Source organism: Hibiscus syriacus, unplaced genomic scaffold (assembly GCF_006381635.1).
Source record: "Hibiscus syriacus cultivar Baekdansim isolate YM2019G1 unplaced genomic scaffold, ASM638163v2 tig00111392_pilon, whole genome shotgun sequence".
NCBI classification, from domain to species: domain Eukaryota; kingdom Viridiplantae; phylum Streptophyta; class Magnoliopsida; order Malvales; family Malvaceae; genus Hibiscus; species Hibiscus syriacus.
In genome coordinates, this window is record NW_024063078.1 from 3,922,902 (window position 1) to 3,940,890 (window position 17,989).

General features: G+C 31.7%; 1 protein-coding gene and 2 pseudogenes across 1 annotated transcript; all 3 read right to left on the bottom strand.

Moving 5' to 3' along the window:
- Positions 1–1,406: 1,406 nt before the first annotated feature.
- LOC120160250 lies at positions 1,407–3,374 on the bottom strand (annotated as a pseudogene).
- Positions 3,375–8,834: 5,460 nt separating this feature from the next.
- On the bottom strand, positions 8,835–12,616 carry LOC120160373 (annotated as a pseudogene).
- Positions 12,617–15,224: 2,608 nt separating this feature from the next.
- On the bottom strand, positions 15,225–17,730 carry LOC120160310 (nuclear-pore anchor-like). Its single transcript, XM_039170734.1, has 7 exons — positions 17,588–17,730; positions 16,983–17,117; positions 16,844–16,897; positions 15,979–16,074; positions 15,677–15,754; positions 15,375–15,526; positions 15,225–15,297 (listed from the first exon to the last, which is right to left on the bottom strand). The coding sequence occupies exons 1-5, from the start codon at positions 17,654–17,656 to the stop codon at positions 15,680–15,682; spliced, it is 429 nt and encodes a 142-aa protein (XP_039026665.1). The 5' UTR covers positions 17,657–17,730; the 3' UTR covers positions 15,225–15,297; positions 15,375–15,526; positions 15,677–15,679.
- Between the last annotated feature and the right edge of the window lie 259 nt (positions 17,731–17,989).

Consider the following 17,989-nt stretch of genomic DNA (forward strand, 5'->3'; position numbering starts at 1 on the left):
CTAAGCTGAGTGAGGGAACCTATAGCATCTGTGCTTTATTGTCAATTTTGCATTTGTGCTTGTTGATATGGTTCTAGATATGATTCATTCGCCCAAGGCTTCAAAATCTGTAATGCTATTCACAGAATTTCATTATTTTTTGAGTTTGACTACCACTATATATATGAGTGTATGGCAATTGCCGTGTGTCAACCTCGGAATTTATGCAGAGCACTCACTTAAGAAAAATATGTCACCTTTTGTTACTGGAATCACTTGTTAGTTCAAAATAAAGCGACTCGTAAATACTTGGTATTGATGTTTACGAAATCTCGAATCATCCATCGGTGGAAAACTTGTGCAAAGGTTGCGAAGAATCCACACTAATCTCAGTGCAAAATCCTTTGTTCTTGACAATGACCGGAAATATTTTCTTGTCGAGGAAGGAAAGAGATTTTCTCTATTGGAATTTGATCTTTAACTATGTCCTTCCAAGGTAGTTTATGATAGGAACTTAGTACGATAGAGATAGACAAAATGAAGACGAAAAGTACTGATCTTCTTTTGTGGAACTTATTCTCAAACAAGGTGAAAATGAATGGCAATATGCTGCATGGAGAAATAGCACACACATTATTGTAGGAGCACATGGAAGAGAAAGAGTTCCGGTAAAAGATTCATGTTCCAATTAGGTTCAGCAACAATATTGGTAATAAATCAATGTTCTGCTTCAATGGAGCAACAATCAACAGTTGTTTGCTTTTTAGATATTGACCAATAAAAAAGGGGAAAAAGCGTCACCTGTGCTTGGTCTGATGAAAATTACTGTTTGTAGTTATGTTTGAACATTGTACTGATTTTAACTTATTGTAGTCATGTGAATGCATTGTTTATTCGTTGTCTTCTTTCAATCTCGCGCTCTTTGTAATTGAAAATTAGTGTTGGATTTGCAACCGAGTATATTAATCATTGTAGTCATATGAATACATTAATGACATCTAACCTAATTCTAGCATGTTTAAAATTGATTCGGAGTTACGATGGATTTACGAAGGCTCAAAGGTTATACGAAACTTGGGTGTACGCCAGTTATCATTGAAACAAATAGTTTGGAAGCTATAAGACTATTAGATCAAAAAAATCTCGAATGATCGATGTTGTTCTTTATTACCGTCACATATTAGCATGTTGTTAAATTGTAAATGAGAATCCATCAACTGATCTTAATAGTAAAAGAAAATATTATTCTTCCTAGAAGATTTTTTTAAATTAATATATTTTTAATTTACATATAATGTATGGTTTTTTAAAGTAATATATTTTTATTTGTTACATAAACGTACCTATAATTCATGAGAAAGAAGAAGCAAAATCCAAAGAATTAAAAAGCAAAAAAGAAAAAGAAAGGATTGTATTAATAATAAACAAGTTAAGCCCATTTGGCCAAAACAGACATGGAGGCAGTCCCAAGAAGCAGTGAAACATAGACTCCGAGTTGAAGCCCAGCATTGGATTGCAGCCTTGGGTTCATGAAATCTGCAGCCAGCAGGTCAACCAGAGCCATGTATACCAATATCCCTGCCGATGATGAATTGAATACTCCTTCCACTATTAATGCTGTTTCCCCATTGTCTTTGTAGAAACTTGATATCCCGATCCCTATTGCGATCCCCATTGGGGTTGTAAGGGAGAAAAATGTCCCCATGATTGCCACAGACATGGACTCGAATTGTGCCTTGGCTCCCATTTCCACCACCAACCAAATAAAGTTTATCAGATAATGTGTATCGAAATTTGAGTATAACTACATTCTCAACATGCTTAGTATTATAAAGTATGTTAAAATTCACTCCTAATATTGAATAAAATAATCACTTTGATTTTTTATAGAATATTTTACCTCAACATTTTATTTTGGAACAAATATCCCTAATCGGAGGAAACCCGTTAATTGATTAACAGTCAATATCTGTCACTGACGTGACAAGTCTTATGTGTTTATAGTGATGACGTGAGCTTATGTACACGTGACACAAACCATGTCATTACTTTAAATATGTGACATCACTTACGTACATTTGTCATGTTATCACTTTGGACACATAAGACTTGTTACAGTCAGTGACAAACATTGATCGTTAGTTAATTAATGATTTTCATTCAACTAAAGGTTATTTGTCCTAAAATGAAACGTCGACAATAAAATAATTCTAAAAAAGTGATCTTAAGCTCAAAGGCCGCTTAACGAGGCACTAATACCACTTAGACTCATGACTCTTCGTTACAGTAGAGTGAACCATTTAAAAACATGAGGCATTTTCAACTGTCTTTAACGGCATATATAAGATAAAATCTCGAAACGACCGAACAATACATCCTAAAAATACAATACCAAATGTGTTGATCCAAATTCCCTCCCCTCTGCTTAGTACAAGTGTAGGAATTAAGAATTGAATACCTGAGATATGCAACCACCAAGTCCCATTCCTTCAAAGAACTGATGGAAAGACAAGGCTGCAACCAGTGGCCTTATTGTGTCTGGACTTTGAGAAGCTCCCAAAGATATCCCAATAACCACCGAATGAACCACAATTCCCACCTCCAATACCTGAAAATCATTGTATATATAACCATATATTCAATTATAAGGGAACATATATGTATATATACATAAAAGTTTACTTGGGATATGATACGTTGACGGATAAGCTGAGAGAAAAGCAACTCCTGATCAGATGGGGAATCTGCAGCGCCATGAGCATGACCATGAGTGGCATGTGTATGAACATGCACATGACCTGCATGTTCTTCATCACTTGCATCAACTTGCTTATTATTACTTAAATGTTGTCTCTTATAATACCCCGTTGCGAATGCATCTATCATAACGTCCCTATAGCCGACATCATCATGATGAAACCCGAGAAAGGGAATTTCCCCAAGGACTACTTTAATGCACGGTGAAGTCAGGCTTTCGAATGCATCGGGTAGGATGTGAACGAACCCGGTCGCGAGGATCACGCCGGCCGCAAACGCCTTGATCATGAAGAACAGGTCGTTTTCGGGGCTTAACGCGGGGATTCGTGACCCCAACAACGGGAGGCTGACTCCGATAGCACCGGCAACGAGAATGGAAGCAATGGCACCGAGTTTATACTGGAGCGCTGCGGCTTTGTCTTGTCCGACATCGTCGTCGTCACAAGTACAGTCACAAGAGACTGTTGCAGGGTAAGGAGGGCAGCAGAGAGAAAATCTGCAGGACTTTCAATGAACAAAGTTGAAAATGAGCCATTGAAGGATGGTGTAGGCAGGGGCCTTATATGACAGAAAGGGGGAGATCATAGAGAAAGGAAAGATGATTTTATATGGAAAGTTGAGGATTTGTAAGCACACAACTTGCATTGATGGCTATTACAAGAGAATATAAAGCTGCAAGGGAAACCACTCAATATTTATATATAATGGTAGCGTTAGCATGATGGCCTAGATTCCGATGCCTTTGAGGAAAACTATTATAACTGTTTATTGAATTTATATTTACATTTGATTCAAAAATTAATGAAATTAACCGTAACCATTTAATTTAGTAAGAATGCATTAGCTCTCTCAAATAAAGTTAGATATTTGAATCCTGACATTTAATTATTTATTTCAAAAAATTAATGAAATTTTGAGTGAATTAAATATATTTAGTTATTTGTTTTAAAAAATATAAATTAGAAAAACATTTTTGAATTTGACGAAAATATTTTTGTTATTTATTACATTATTAAATTAACATCAAATATTAATATTTTAATTTTGTTAACTATTATATAATAATAATATTAGTTAAATATATTGAGATTTAAATATTGCAATACTAAGTGATTTTAATTGTTTAGAGATTTGTTGTTATTTTAAGGACTCAGATTCGAGTAGCGCGTATGTAGAGATAATTATAAAGAGATGACAAAGAGAAGATGATGAAAAAGTAGAAGTAAGAAATAAGAAGAGCTGGAGGGATCAACAATTTATTCTTAGATTGATTCCATTTGACAACCGATTCCTCTTAGGATTATTTTATTTTGTTAAGTGATTTTGTTTTATTCATAGAAATTCGTTCGAACGAAACAATTTTCGAAAAAGAAACAAACAACATCATAAAATTATTACAACACGATGTCCTGATCATCTCAGGGTATATCTTCCATTTTTGTGTTTTTTATACGTATAGTTACAATAAGTCTAGGGTTTGTAAAGGTGGACACAACGAAGGAGAAGCCGATGGAATCGAGTAGTACGAAAGATGGTGACATAATGTTATCATCCCAACGACTTTTAATTAAACCAAACGACCAAAGCGAACGACACACAACCTTAGAATGTCGACATTTTTCACTTAAATCTTTTATTATTGTTTTCGCGTCTTTACGTACTTTCTTTCATTTCTTTAATTAACAGTTCAAATGCATGCAATTACATGCCTTCTTTCTTTTCAATTGTCTTTTGTTCTAAAAGTTACAAAATAAAATCTAAGTAGCATGTATGTATCATTAAGAACGGACGGCCGTAGGGCCAGTCCTAGGCAAGGGCAAAAGAGGCGTCTGTCCAGCCCACAAATTAAAAAAATATCAATATAATATTTTCTTTTATTTTATAAAAAAAACTGTAATAAGATATCTTTTTAAAAATTATAAAATAAAATAATAGGACCATAAATTTATTAGATCTCGATTGTAATTATTGATTTTTTATATAATGTTAATAAATAGTTACACTCCAAAAAAATTCTAATTAAATTTTATATTACATATTTTAAATTTTTTGAATTAGGGACTCGGTTTTTAATTTCGCCCCAAGCCAAAAGATAGTCAGGAATGACCTTGGACGGCGCATGATTTTATATTAAGGGACAAAAATAAGTTATCAATAAAAAATTCAAATAAAATATCTAAATTATATGACACCTATTAGCTCCTTCGACCCATCCATGCTACTTCCATATGGACATATCTTTACTTACGTGACAGGTCATCTCATAATTTTCTCGTGCATACGTAACTCAATTTAAAATGAAAAAATAAAATTAAAAGTGAAAATTGTACAAATTTTATTTAAAAAACAAACGCATGCAATACATTTAAGCACTGGTGAATCCACTAAGGGTTTAGGTTGGGCACATATCTATCTTGAAATTTGAATTTTTTAAAATAATTACTTTTTTATCGATTGTGTCCACCTATACAAAAAAAATTATATGGTTAATATATGTGTGTCCACCTTTAAAAATATTTTTGGCATTGTATTAATACTTAAAATATTAATTTTTTTAGGTTTTATATGAAATTGATTAGAAGGGTTGGAAATATTCCAAGGATTATGGAACAAACATCAAACTCTTGTGGACTATACTGATTGGGTAGTTTATGAGTTAGTATCAAAAAGAAAGGTTCTACATTTTGACGACTACCTACTAACAAACAAATTTGTTGTTATAAAATGTAAATTTTATATGGTTTTTTTATAAGCAGTGGTGTTTTGTATTGATAATTACACAAATAATCTGTTTGAATCTTGGCAAGTCTTGAACACGTGATATGAGATTACAACATATCATAATAATAATAATAATTATATTATTTAGAAATTAATAAAAATAAAATAGTTGGATCTTGAGCATACTTATCGTTGGTGCACAATCTGATTGGATTGAAGAAACTCAAAACCCTGCGACTAAGCAAAGGATACCAATAAATTGCCCAAAGCTCCGCTTGAAAAGCATCAGAAAACCCAATTCTTTTAGAGAAACCAAGAATCTAGTTGCCTTCATTGTCATGGATAGGGGTGAGCATTCGATCGAGTCGAGTTGAGTAAAAAATTTCGAGTTATTCGAGTTACGAGTCGTATCGTATTTTATAACTTGAATTTAACTTAATTTTTTTCAAATCGAGTCAAGTTTAAAAAATTCGAGTAGAGTTATTCGAGTTTCTATACAAATTTTATTATAATTATTTATATTATTATGTAAGTATTTATTCCATTTTTTCTATTTTCTCTAACCATTATATATATATATATATATATATATATATATTCTTTTTACATTATGATGTCATTTAATATATCAAATACAATATAAAATTATAAAATATTTTACAATATATTTTAAAGAAGATATTTGAGGGTAAAGTATTATGAAAGTATAAAGAGTCAAGAATTAATAAGAAGAAAATTTGCAAACAATTGCAGTTAAAAAAATCAATTGAGTAAAACGCAAAGTTAATGACTAAATAAAAAGAAAGTATATTTTTAGTAAAAGAAATAGGAATTGAAGTTACATAAATTCTATAATGTTATAGGAGCATGTGGTTCAATTTGGTAAAAAACTTAAAATGAAGGATAAATTAAAGAAATAAGGAAATCATGAAAAATTGAGGACTAAATTAAAAAATTAAAAAACTATTATCGAAAGATAAATGAAAGCTAAGACTTATAAGGAAACTTATAATTACAGGAGAATAGAACCCTTTTATTAACACAATACAATTATAATGTTACACAGTTACCTCACTATTTTCTTTGTCTAGCTCTAAACTCATTTTTTTTTCTAACTCACACCTTTTGCACTCTTTTCTATTCTTTTTATAATGGTAAATCTCACCATATTTATAGATTTTAGTGGTCATTGGATTGTGGACACTTTATAAATATCTAATTATTCTATATATAATTTTAGACATAATATTAAATTATAAATATCTAAATTATTTTATGAATATTCTAAACATCTACAATTTTTACATTATTCTAGAATATATATCTCAAAGGATACTATATATTTCTCTCTAAGTTGAATATTTCTATCAATGTGTAACTCGAATTATTTTTACACTCAATGTAACCTTCAAATTTAGGGGAAAAATCCAATTTGTCCCTTTATCAATGACAGTCCCAACCGAAGCATAGGATATGGTGACTAGTTATTGACTTGCGAGGGAAGATATTTTCGTGGTCCCAATAAGGATGTGACCATAATGAAGGAGTATGGTGGTGAAGGGTGGGTGATCGTAGAAGATGTATTCGAACATTTTTTAATTCGATCAAGCTAACCCTTAAAAGTACTTATTTGAACCAGTACGAGAGCATATGCTTCTCTTCGAATAGGAAGCAGAACTCCTTTCCCTCGCACACCTCCTCCATGTGCTTCTAGGGTTTTTTTTTCTTGGAAATCAAAGGCTGGCGACGACGAGATATGGTTTGAATTTGTGTGTTTTCTGATTGTAATTGACTTTTTCAAGTTTATGAAATTACAACTCGAAGTCAATTCGAGTCGAGTTTTTTCGAGTCAAGTCCAAAAAAATGATTTTCAAATCAAGTCGAGTTTTACTCACCCAAATGCACCAGTTCATTGTTTGCAATACTATCACTCAGTAAAAAAATAGTTTTTCAAGCCCATGTTATCTGGAAAGTTGTATGTATTGATCTTCATTGCAACTTAAACAATATACAACTTTAAATATAGTATAATTGTACATGAAAACTAAAACTTTAATTAGTAATGGATGCTTTGATTAATAAAAATTATTAGACAGAGCTGGTGACGATTTGGGCTAGTATATAACCTTGTTGATATACCTGGTGATGAAAATTTAGTTATTATAGGGATCTTTTGTTATTAAGTTTAGTTTTACCATATGGATAAATAATAGGTATTAATAACTTGAAATATAGGATAAGATGTGGTGTACGATAAAGTAGAGCTGAACAAAAATAGACTCGAATTACTTTGAGATGTAATTTTATAATTCGATTTGAAATAATTTAAATTCAAATCGAGTTGTAAAATACAACTCGAAACTTTTAGTAATTATTAGATTGATTTTTAAGTTTGTATTGAGTCTCTCGACTCTCTATGCTATATGTACATCACATATGAAAAATATGAAGAAATATATATGTATTGTATATACTTATAAAAAACCATTTAAACGAAATGGAACAATATTATAAATTATAAATATTACAATTAATTTTAAACAGAAACTCAAAAATTTGATCGAAAAAAAATCAGGTCAACATCAAGTTATAAAATATTAGTTCGAAGGGAAAACAAACTTTCTTTTAACTCTTGGGAAAGTTACATAAATGTTGCAAATGGAGATTTAACAATATTTTATTGTTTTCCATGATAAATTATAGTAAAAAAAACTTCATAGATCCCATTATTTTAAACTTGACAAATTAATCTTTATTATAAATATTTTTAATACTTCGTTCTAAAAAACAAGATAGGGATGAGCCTACAAAGACATAAAAGGTGCTTTCTTTATTAAGGATAAAGGCCTGAATTTGATTTTTTTTTTAAGTCTTCAATTTTTTTCTTTGGATTAGTCTTTAAATTTGGATTTAATAATTTTGATAATATTATTGTATAAACATTTTCAAATAAATATTATTATATTTATATAAAGTGCATCATGTTAACGATTTCCCCCCTTAAACTGCAAACATAAAGACTTTTGTATACTTGAGGTCTTTCAATTGTTCATAAGACAGACGCAAGCATTCTCATTTCTCAAAACCCAATATGAAGTACCCATAAATCCTTGCAGAGGATGTTAGATGGACGGTAACTCCCGATCCTCTTCTTGTCCGTTCCCTAATGTACAGAATGACATGGTCCCATGCATCAGTAAACTACCTCATATCTATGCCGATGCCGTTCATCAACAAGGTTGCTCACCATACCTAAACAGAACAACTATTAAAGGGAAAGGAATAATCATAGAATATATGAACCCCTAAAGGAATTCACAATTGTGTCGCATCTTATACAAACATGTAAGGTTAGAGAGCCGTGTTCTCACACTTGGCAGATGCGCAGTCAGGAACCTTCACATAAGTCCTCCTTGTTTCCCAGACGCATGGTACCTCCCATATGAGTTTTTGAACCCTATGACATAAACCAAAACATATCTCTTGACAAAATGGGACTAGACAAGGCAATTTTCATTTGGCTAAAATAATAAATAAAACCCTTGAAGTTTACCACTTTAAATAGATAAGCCCTTAACTTTTGTTACACTCAAATAAGTCCTTAACTTTTAATTTGTATTCAAATAAGCTCTACATAATTTGTACCCAAATAAATCCCTAAAATTTATATACCTCTGGCATAAATATGATACAAGGATTTGGTGTTTTCGGATCAAATTCTTCACTGTTCGCATTATGCAACCTAGAACAGAACGTGCATATTCTATGATTGCTATCTGCATTCCAAGGCAGATGCCAGAAAAGGAACATTGCTTTCAACGGGCATACTTTGCAGCAAGAATCTTCCCTTGCACTCCCTGTCACCAAAACCTCAGGAACTAATACCATCAGTGCCCTGTAATTAGAGACCTTTTAGAGGATCTTCTCAAGGAAATATAGATGAATGACAGAATGAAGAATCTGAACCCAAAAAGAAATAAATCATGGAGGAAAATACCTTCAAATGGTTCCATGCTGCTTTAAAAGTCTCAGGTTCCTGTAAGGGAGTAAATTGCAGACATTGTAATTACACACGTACTGCATGCAGTAAAGTGGAGGAATAATATCTTCTTTAGTGGCAAACAATTACATGTCCCAATCAAAATCAGTGCTGCAAAAGTTAACAGTAAGCTCACCTCTTCAGCAGTAATATCTTCGAGATGACTTGCTTCAACCCACTCTACAACACTTCTTTCGATGGTAGACAGATGCGTGCAAAAGAGCCTATAACAATAATAAACCAAGTTATCAGAATCATTTGTATCACATGCCTATTACTTTAGAGTTTCTTTGGCCCAAATGGAGATTCTGTAGGGAAGTATTGTGAGAGTATAGTCGTAATAAAAGCCAATTACAAAGAAGGTAAACTAGAACTTGGAAAACTTAATGCAGAAATGTTGTAGGATATAGAAAATAACAGGTTCCCACAAAAGTTTCAAACTTTTAAAAGCCAAACACCTTGCTTCTACTTTTGCAGTAGAAAAGCTCTTCCAGAAATAGAGCCAAACAACCACTTGTATCTCATAGAAGGAATAATATAACAGAAGAACATATTTAGGGGGATGAAGGCTGGGATTATCTAGTGCACAAGTACCTAATGCAAACACAGCATTAACTTATTGAAATGACTTAGTGAATGGGGTAGATAATAATGACGAAATAATAACAGAAATAGTTTTTCATAAACAAAGGTTTCACCTTTAAAACAGAGAGGTAAGAATCTTTAAGGCCAACATATTTTCCAACCATGGCAATTTTAACCTGCAATGTAAATGACAGCAAATAACATTATAATATCACCATGTGCATATAAATGCAACTAACTCATATTTAATGATGCTTGAGACCCACAGGAACGTGAAGCATGTCATAAACTTTGGTCCTGGTGGTCCACTCTGTTAAGTCAGGTTCCCTTGAAGTGCTGCAATTCATACAAATGCAGATATAAATGCCTAGAAAACTACAGCCCAATGCTGCAGCATAAAAAAATACTCCCATCACAACCAAGATATATATATAAAGCAGAAAGAAGAGAGAACGGAATGGAGGCAAACCCTAGAAGGTTCAGTCCTTTCAAGATTGCTTCATGTGCCTTTTGATCCTACTCATTATCAGGAGAAAAAATGAATAATAAATAAAAAAGATATTCTGCAGTCTAGTTTTGTCTGATAAGTAAAACAATGATAAACTTAAAATAAAATAATAAATAAATAAAACAACTACTTACTCTAAGTAGTATAGGAATGTGCCAGATATTCGGAACATCATATAGAGTGACAATATTTTCTGCCTGGAAATAAGTCATTTTGCTCAATAACAGTAATTACTGATTATAAAAATTGCCAAAGACAGATAGCATTTATATTGCATTACCGGCACATGGCAAAACTGAGAGAGTTTTTCCTTAACATTGTCATCAAGTGCCTATGCAAAAATAAAAAAGTGAGTGAAAGTTAATAAGTAATGCAAAACCAACACCAGCACATACAGTTGAAAAACAGAAACGACACTTAAACCTTTGTACTACGGCAGGCAAGAATATTTGGTGTCAAGCCAAGTCCTCTAAGTCCCCGAACACTATGCTGGGTAGGCTTTGTTTTCTGTTATTTTCAACTTGTGAGTTGTGAGAGTGATATTTAGAAATTGACAGTCAGCAGGCTTATAAGCTCATTTCATGCATCAAATTTCTCCAGCTTTCAAAACATGATCTACGATCTTCTATATACAAGCTAAATAAAATTATGCATAAATAGATAGTCTTTAGAGTTCAGACATACCTGCTCACCAACAACATTGAGAACAGGCACAAGGCTGACATGAACCAACAAGAAATTGCCAGGACCTAAAACAAGAAACATGAAGTGAAATTATGATCAGACCAGCAGCACATCTAAGAGAAAATTCACATTAACAAATCAGATAAGGAAGGACATAAATAAGTTTCTTACCCACACCATATGAGAACTGACCAAGGGCCTCAATAAATGGCATAGATTCAATGTCCCCTGGATCAAGAAAAGTTGTGAGACAAAAAACAAGAAATGCATCAACAGAAATCGCTGAAGTGAACATACCTATAGTTCCCCCCAATTCAATGACACAAACATCAGCATGACCTTCCTTTCCATCGACAGGTATCATCGCAGCTCGTTCTATCCACTCTTGGATGGCATCTGTAATGTGAGGAACAACCTAGAACAAACAAGAGATTTAAAATTAGGAAATCATGGGTAGCCGTAGCAATGCATGGCATATTTTGTTGAGAAAACAGTGGAAAGCTTAAAATATACCTGGACAGTCTTGCCAAGATATTCTCCTTTCCTCTCTTTCTCAAGAACAGACTGGAAAAACAGAAGGGACAAAGGTAGTGAATAAAGGGTGTTCGAACTGAATGGGAAGAAATGATGGAATGGAAAGATGAATGGAATACAAAACGACCTGATAAATCTTTCCCGTTGTTATATTATCACGCGTTAATGTGATGTCTAGAAAGCGTTCATAGTTTCCAAGGTCAAGGTCCACCTTCAATCAAATGCACAACAACAACATCATCATCATCAAAGTTCGATCAAAAATGGGTGTACAAAGAAAAAGAAAAGAGGAGAACCTCGCCACCATCATCAAGGACAAAAACTTCACCATGCTCAAAAGGAGACATTGTACCGGCATCGGTGTTGAGATAAGGATCTAAACATGATGATATTATAACAAGGATTGCGTGAAAAAATTGGGTTAAAATAGAAACCATTGGAATTTACATAAGACGAAGAAAAATACCAATCTTAATGGAAGTAACACGAAGGCCACATGATTTAAGGAGAAGACCAATGCTACTGGCAGTTACCCCTTTCCCCAGACCACTCACCACACCTCCTGTAACCAGCACGTACTTCATTTTCTTCTCCCTTTTCTCTTTCTCTCTTAAGCAGCAGATAAAAACAAAACAAATGAAATGAAAAGAGGAAGATCGAAAGGATGATACACATACAAAAACCAGCTAGCCAACCAGCCGGGAACTTTTTCCTTGTTCTGAGAAAACCCTTTAAAGCATTTGGCAAAAAAGATAAAGAAACAACCCTCTCCTCTCCACTCGTCTGCTGGTTGACAATGGCCAACGGTCTTCACAAATTAAAGTAAAAAAAAAAAAGCGCGAGTTTTACAGAATCAAAACCGCAACGATAATGTGAAACGCGGGAATGTATGGAATTGAAACTGAAAACCCAAAATCGGAGGGATAAATGATAATGAAAGTAAATGATAACACCCTTCGTTGCTCCCTCCTTCTCTTTGCACTTTTCAAGTTGAAGGCGGCGGGTGAATGAAAATGAGATAAATAAAACAATACCCAAAACCCACACCTGCCTTACCCTTTTCTAATTTTTACTTATACACGAAAACTATAAATAAATAGATATAAAAATACGCCTTTCGTAATAAGTTTATTTTATTTAATTAATAAATTAATTATTTTATTAGTTTAAAAATCGATTTCTAGTTCAATTCTTTTATTAAATTTAAATAAATTAAATTTGTATATATTTTTATAAATAAATTTATAGTGAAATATAGTTATTCTGTTTAAATATTATATAAAATATGATCAAATTAAAATGTAATTATATAATTTTTTTAATATATATATACACACTAACTTTTGAAGGTTCTTTTCCCTGAAGTTAGATTTTAGTCTTCCATTTAAAATAAAAAATAGATGTTAATGTTTACCTAAATTTTTAATTTTTAATTACAACTTCACTGAATTATTATTCTAATTTTTTTTATCTTATATTATATTTCGAAGTAGTTACGTCACATTCTTTCACATCTACTTTAATGAATTTAAAAAGGTTGTTTTAACCCTTGATTTTTTGGGGAAATTACAAAAATTTAAAAAAACTAAATTAAACAAATTATTTATCTACTTTTTATTTTCATTTTTTATAAAATATATCATAAAGTATAAATTAAAAAGTAAAAAGTAAACAAATTAAAATACTATGTTATATATATATATATATACACAAAACAAATTAATCATATTATATAATTAAATTAACAAAACTAATATGTTTATATATATATATATATATATATATATATATCACTACATATTTCATACACTTTATATATATGTATGTATATTAAGTATGATTTCATTATCATACAATCATGTTATCAATACATATACAAAATATTTTTATTGTATTTTTAAAGACTTAATAATTTTTGTATCTTAATATTTGCAGTAAGATCTATTCGTATATATCTTTTACTCAAATTTTTTTAGATGGATTTTCATCTTTTACTTTACGATCTTTATTGGCTAGTTTATTGTGTAAATAATTATAAAAGAATATTTTAATTATATTTTAAATTTTTATTCTAACTATAAATTTTAAGGAGTATTTACGAGCCATTGTTGTTAAATGTGTTGTAATATCAATTGTGAGAGGCGAATGTGAAAGGATGATAAAAGAAGCTCAAGGCTAAGCATAAAGCTAGGAATCTTTTAAAATAATTCTGGAATTTGTGAATCAAAGATACCAAGTTAAGAATGAAGGAAATGAGACTCGTTCACACCTCAAAAAACCTAATATTCGTCCCAGACATTTTCGACGAAACTCAAAATATACATAATAAATATAGAGAATTATTAAATTTTAAATCATAGAGAATTATTAAATTTATGAAATATTTTTATTATTTATTTCGAAAACACCTTAAATGCAACTAAAGAGAATAAATATAAAATTGAATGCATGTATGATACATTGCTTGATTTTGAATAATCGATAAAAATTAATTGTATATTATTATATTGTTAGATTGAGAATGAAGAACACTAAAAATTAAAGAATATTAATAAATTGAAGAGTAAGATTTGAAAAAGAAAAGAAAAGAAAAATGATTAAATTTAATTCAAAATTGAATGAATAAATAAGAGAAATTGAAAAGAAGGTAAAAAAACTAAACATTTTATTAATTTATAAAAAGTAGGGCCCCTATTTATAAATATAAAAAATTGGTTAAATTTAATTTCCATTTCCATTTCCAGTAAAAACTTTCGACGTGTTTTTTGTAAGCAGGACCAATCATGTTCAATATTCTGGCTGTATAATAAATAGCATAAAAGACTCAAAAGGGCTACAAATAAACTAACTATTAATAGAAATAAGCAAAGGTCTTATAAATATATATATATAGAGAGAGAGAGAGAGAGAGAAATAAGCAAAAGGTGAACAAAGGAATAATTCAAATAATTGAGAATGAAAAGGATGTGTTAGTACCCTTTTAGTCTACCAATGTTTTACACGGGAAATCTAATAAAACAAAGTATTAATGACTTCAGCTTCTGTTACTATGTTTTTCCTATTTCCATGTTTGCTAGTTAGAAGGATATGCCTCCAGTTTCTCATTCCATGAGCATTAGGAGGACATGCCTCTACTTTGTCATGCCTTCAGGTAATTTGAATTCAATAAAAGTTATGCAGTACTTCAACTCAAAAAGATTGCAGGTTTTTTCATAAAGAACCAACACCATAGGCCTGCAAAAGAAAATCTCTTACCAAACTCCTAATCTTCCCCGCACCAATTCTGATTCTGTCTTGCATCGTGCCATAACTAGATCTATTACAAGGGACTGTATCAATGTGATCCTAAAGTTTACTTCCACAAATTGAAATTTAAATGCTTATAACAAAGTGATGTGTTCTTAAAAGATCATCATACCTCCTTCTGTTGCACATCATTTTTCAGACGATCATAGTCTTCCACATCAATGTTTCTACATCTCTCAAGTAACTTCACAAAAGGAGTAAACGTTAAAACGGTGCAAGAAAGAGAAAAATAGCACTCTACATTTTAACCCATGTTCTTACCTCGGAGACCCTATTTTCTAAGACCTCTCTCTCTCTGTCTGATGCTTTTCAATTTCCCTTTTAGAAGCTTCGAGCTCAAATTGCCTCTCCATCAGCTGACTCTCTAGGGCTTCAGATTCAATCCTACTTTTATGAGACACCTCACGTAATTTCTATAAGCAAAAAAGGTAAACTTGTAAATTGAAAAATATAATAAATAAATAAATATAAAAAACACTGCTTATTCCTGAAAGAAGCTAAATTGATTTTTCCCCAAAATGATCCTAGGCCTACTAGAGTGCAAGTTTCCTCCAAAGACATACCTGTCATTCCTCAAAATTGTACTTGTTGTCCTCTCTAAGCTGCATGTTACTTTCACGGAGCAAATTCATTTCCCTAATCTGCATATATTACATGATTTAACTATCGGGACTTCCGTAAAAAATATTACATAAGGGCATACTAGAAGAAATAGGATAAAATAACAAAGGCTAGGTCTCTGAAAGGGTACTGAAATTGACATGATATCAACAAATATTGGACTAAAAGAATCTATATAAAGGGGGAAAAAGCGTGGGGGGAAAGCTGAGTGCCCCTAACAACACTATTTTGCAAGGAGACTAACCTGGTGTTGTAAGGAGACTAACAGTGCTCTTGAATTGACACGCTCAGCATTAGGTGTGACTTTGACATTTTCTTCTGCCTTAAGAGCATTCTCAAGATACAAAATAAATGCCAGGAAATTTGTGCCATTTAAACAATCCCATGAAGAAACAGAACTGATGTTCCATAATGAAGCCAACACTTAATGATATACAAAGCCAGCTTCCTCGCCCATGTAGGGCGTTGGAAAAAAAATTTCTTTTATATAGGTTCTATCCAAATTATTTTTTGAACGGGGTATTTATTATAGTGATTTCATTGGTCGTCAAGTGCTCTATAGGTTGTCAAGTGTTTCATAGATCGTCAAGTGTTCCTTGAAACAAAGTCTCTTATATCGCAACAACTCTTCTCTTTTCTTTCACTGTTGCAGCTCCATAAGTTGCCATATACTCCATAGATTGCCATATATTTTTGGAGACCTATGATGGTCACTGTAATAATCACCTTATTTAAATAAATAATTGTTCGACTGTATTATGTGAATATTTTTTTTTCTATTGTATTATTCAAATACTTTTGCCATACAAAGCCTTTGCACCTCTTTTTGAGCAAACAATAAATTTCAACTAAACACATCGACATTGTAGTTGTGATCAAAGGCAATTAAAGTCGAGTTTTCAAGTACTAAAAACTAAAACAAATTCATTAAGTCATTGAGTGGGGGCAAATAACTTTAAAAAATTGGAAAATAACCTGAATTTTTTTTTATTTTACTGAGGACAAAAACATAATAGGTAGATAGAAAACTAGAATTGACTACAAAATAATATGTGCTTCAGAACATCACGTATGCAACGCAGTTGATATTATGGAGAGGAATTACTAACTTGTGATTGCAACCGTAACTTCTCCCGCTTCAACAAAGATATATCTGTCTCTGCCTATTAAAAATCACAGAACATTAAAAAATAAAGGCAGAAAGAGAAAGACAAAAACACATATAGTGTTAAAAAAAAGAGAACTTACTGTCTCTTTTGTCAGCCGGAGGTAATTAATTACATTCTGCAAACCAGAATCACCATGTGAATCTTGAATAGAACCACGATCTCTCTCAGCCAACTGAATATGCATAGCTTCAATCTGACCATGCAATATCTTGTTCTGAAGAATACAAGATAAAGTCTCATATCAACAGTCATATAAAAACTGCATTTTTCTAACCTTTTGCATTATAATATATATATATATATATATATATATTCTAGCTGGGGGATGATCAAGAAAATATATCCTCAAGTACATTATTTCACTCTGAACAAAATAGTAGTACAAGGAAGACATGCTTCAACCTTTTTGGAGAATTCTGAAATAGAACACTCTCTCTTATATTTTTTTCGTCAACATGATGTGTATAAAAGTATAAGGGTCCTATAATATTTAAAGTACTATCCTATATTAACTATGTAAAATCCTACAATAAATACAATTTAGTTTGCAAATCTGTAACAGAGGAAAATAACTGTTTCATGAGTAGAATTGAATTTACTGCACCGGTGAGAATGAATGAAGAGAAAGGACTAAGAAGCAAGAACAAAAATAAATAAACAAGCAGCTGTCAGACCCATGATTACCTGTTCATTAAGTTCATCATATTTCCTCTCAGCTTCTTTCCTGGATTCCTCAAATATTGATTTCTCCATCTCCCGCTTAGCCTTAAGTTCAGCCTGGAAAGAACATATTCAGGTAATCAAGTCATATCAATGCATTTAACAACAAACAACTTTCAACCAAAAAGCAGAAAACTATAAATCATAAAGCCATTAGATGAAGCTTAAAATCAGCTATGGCAGTGAACTGTACGATGGAACATGATAATGTCTACTGAAGGGAAGTAATTTCAAATCCCCCAACTTAAAGGCTTTTATTAAAGAGAAAATCGCCTCAGTGACCAAAAAAAGTTATAATATACGATTTTAACCAACTTTTTTTGGATTTGCCAAAATGACCAACAAAATCGCAACGCGAAATAAAAA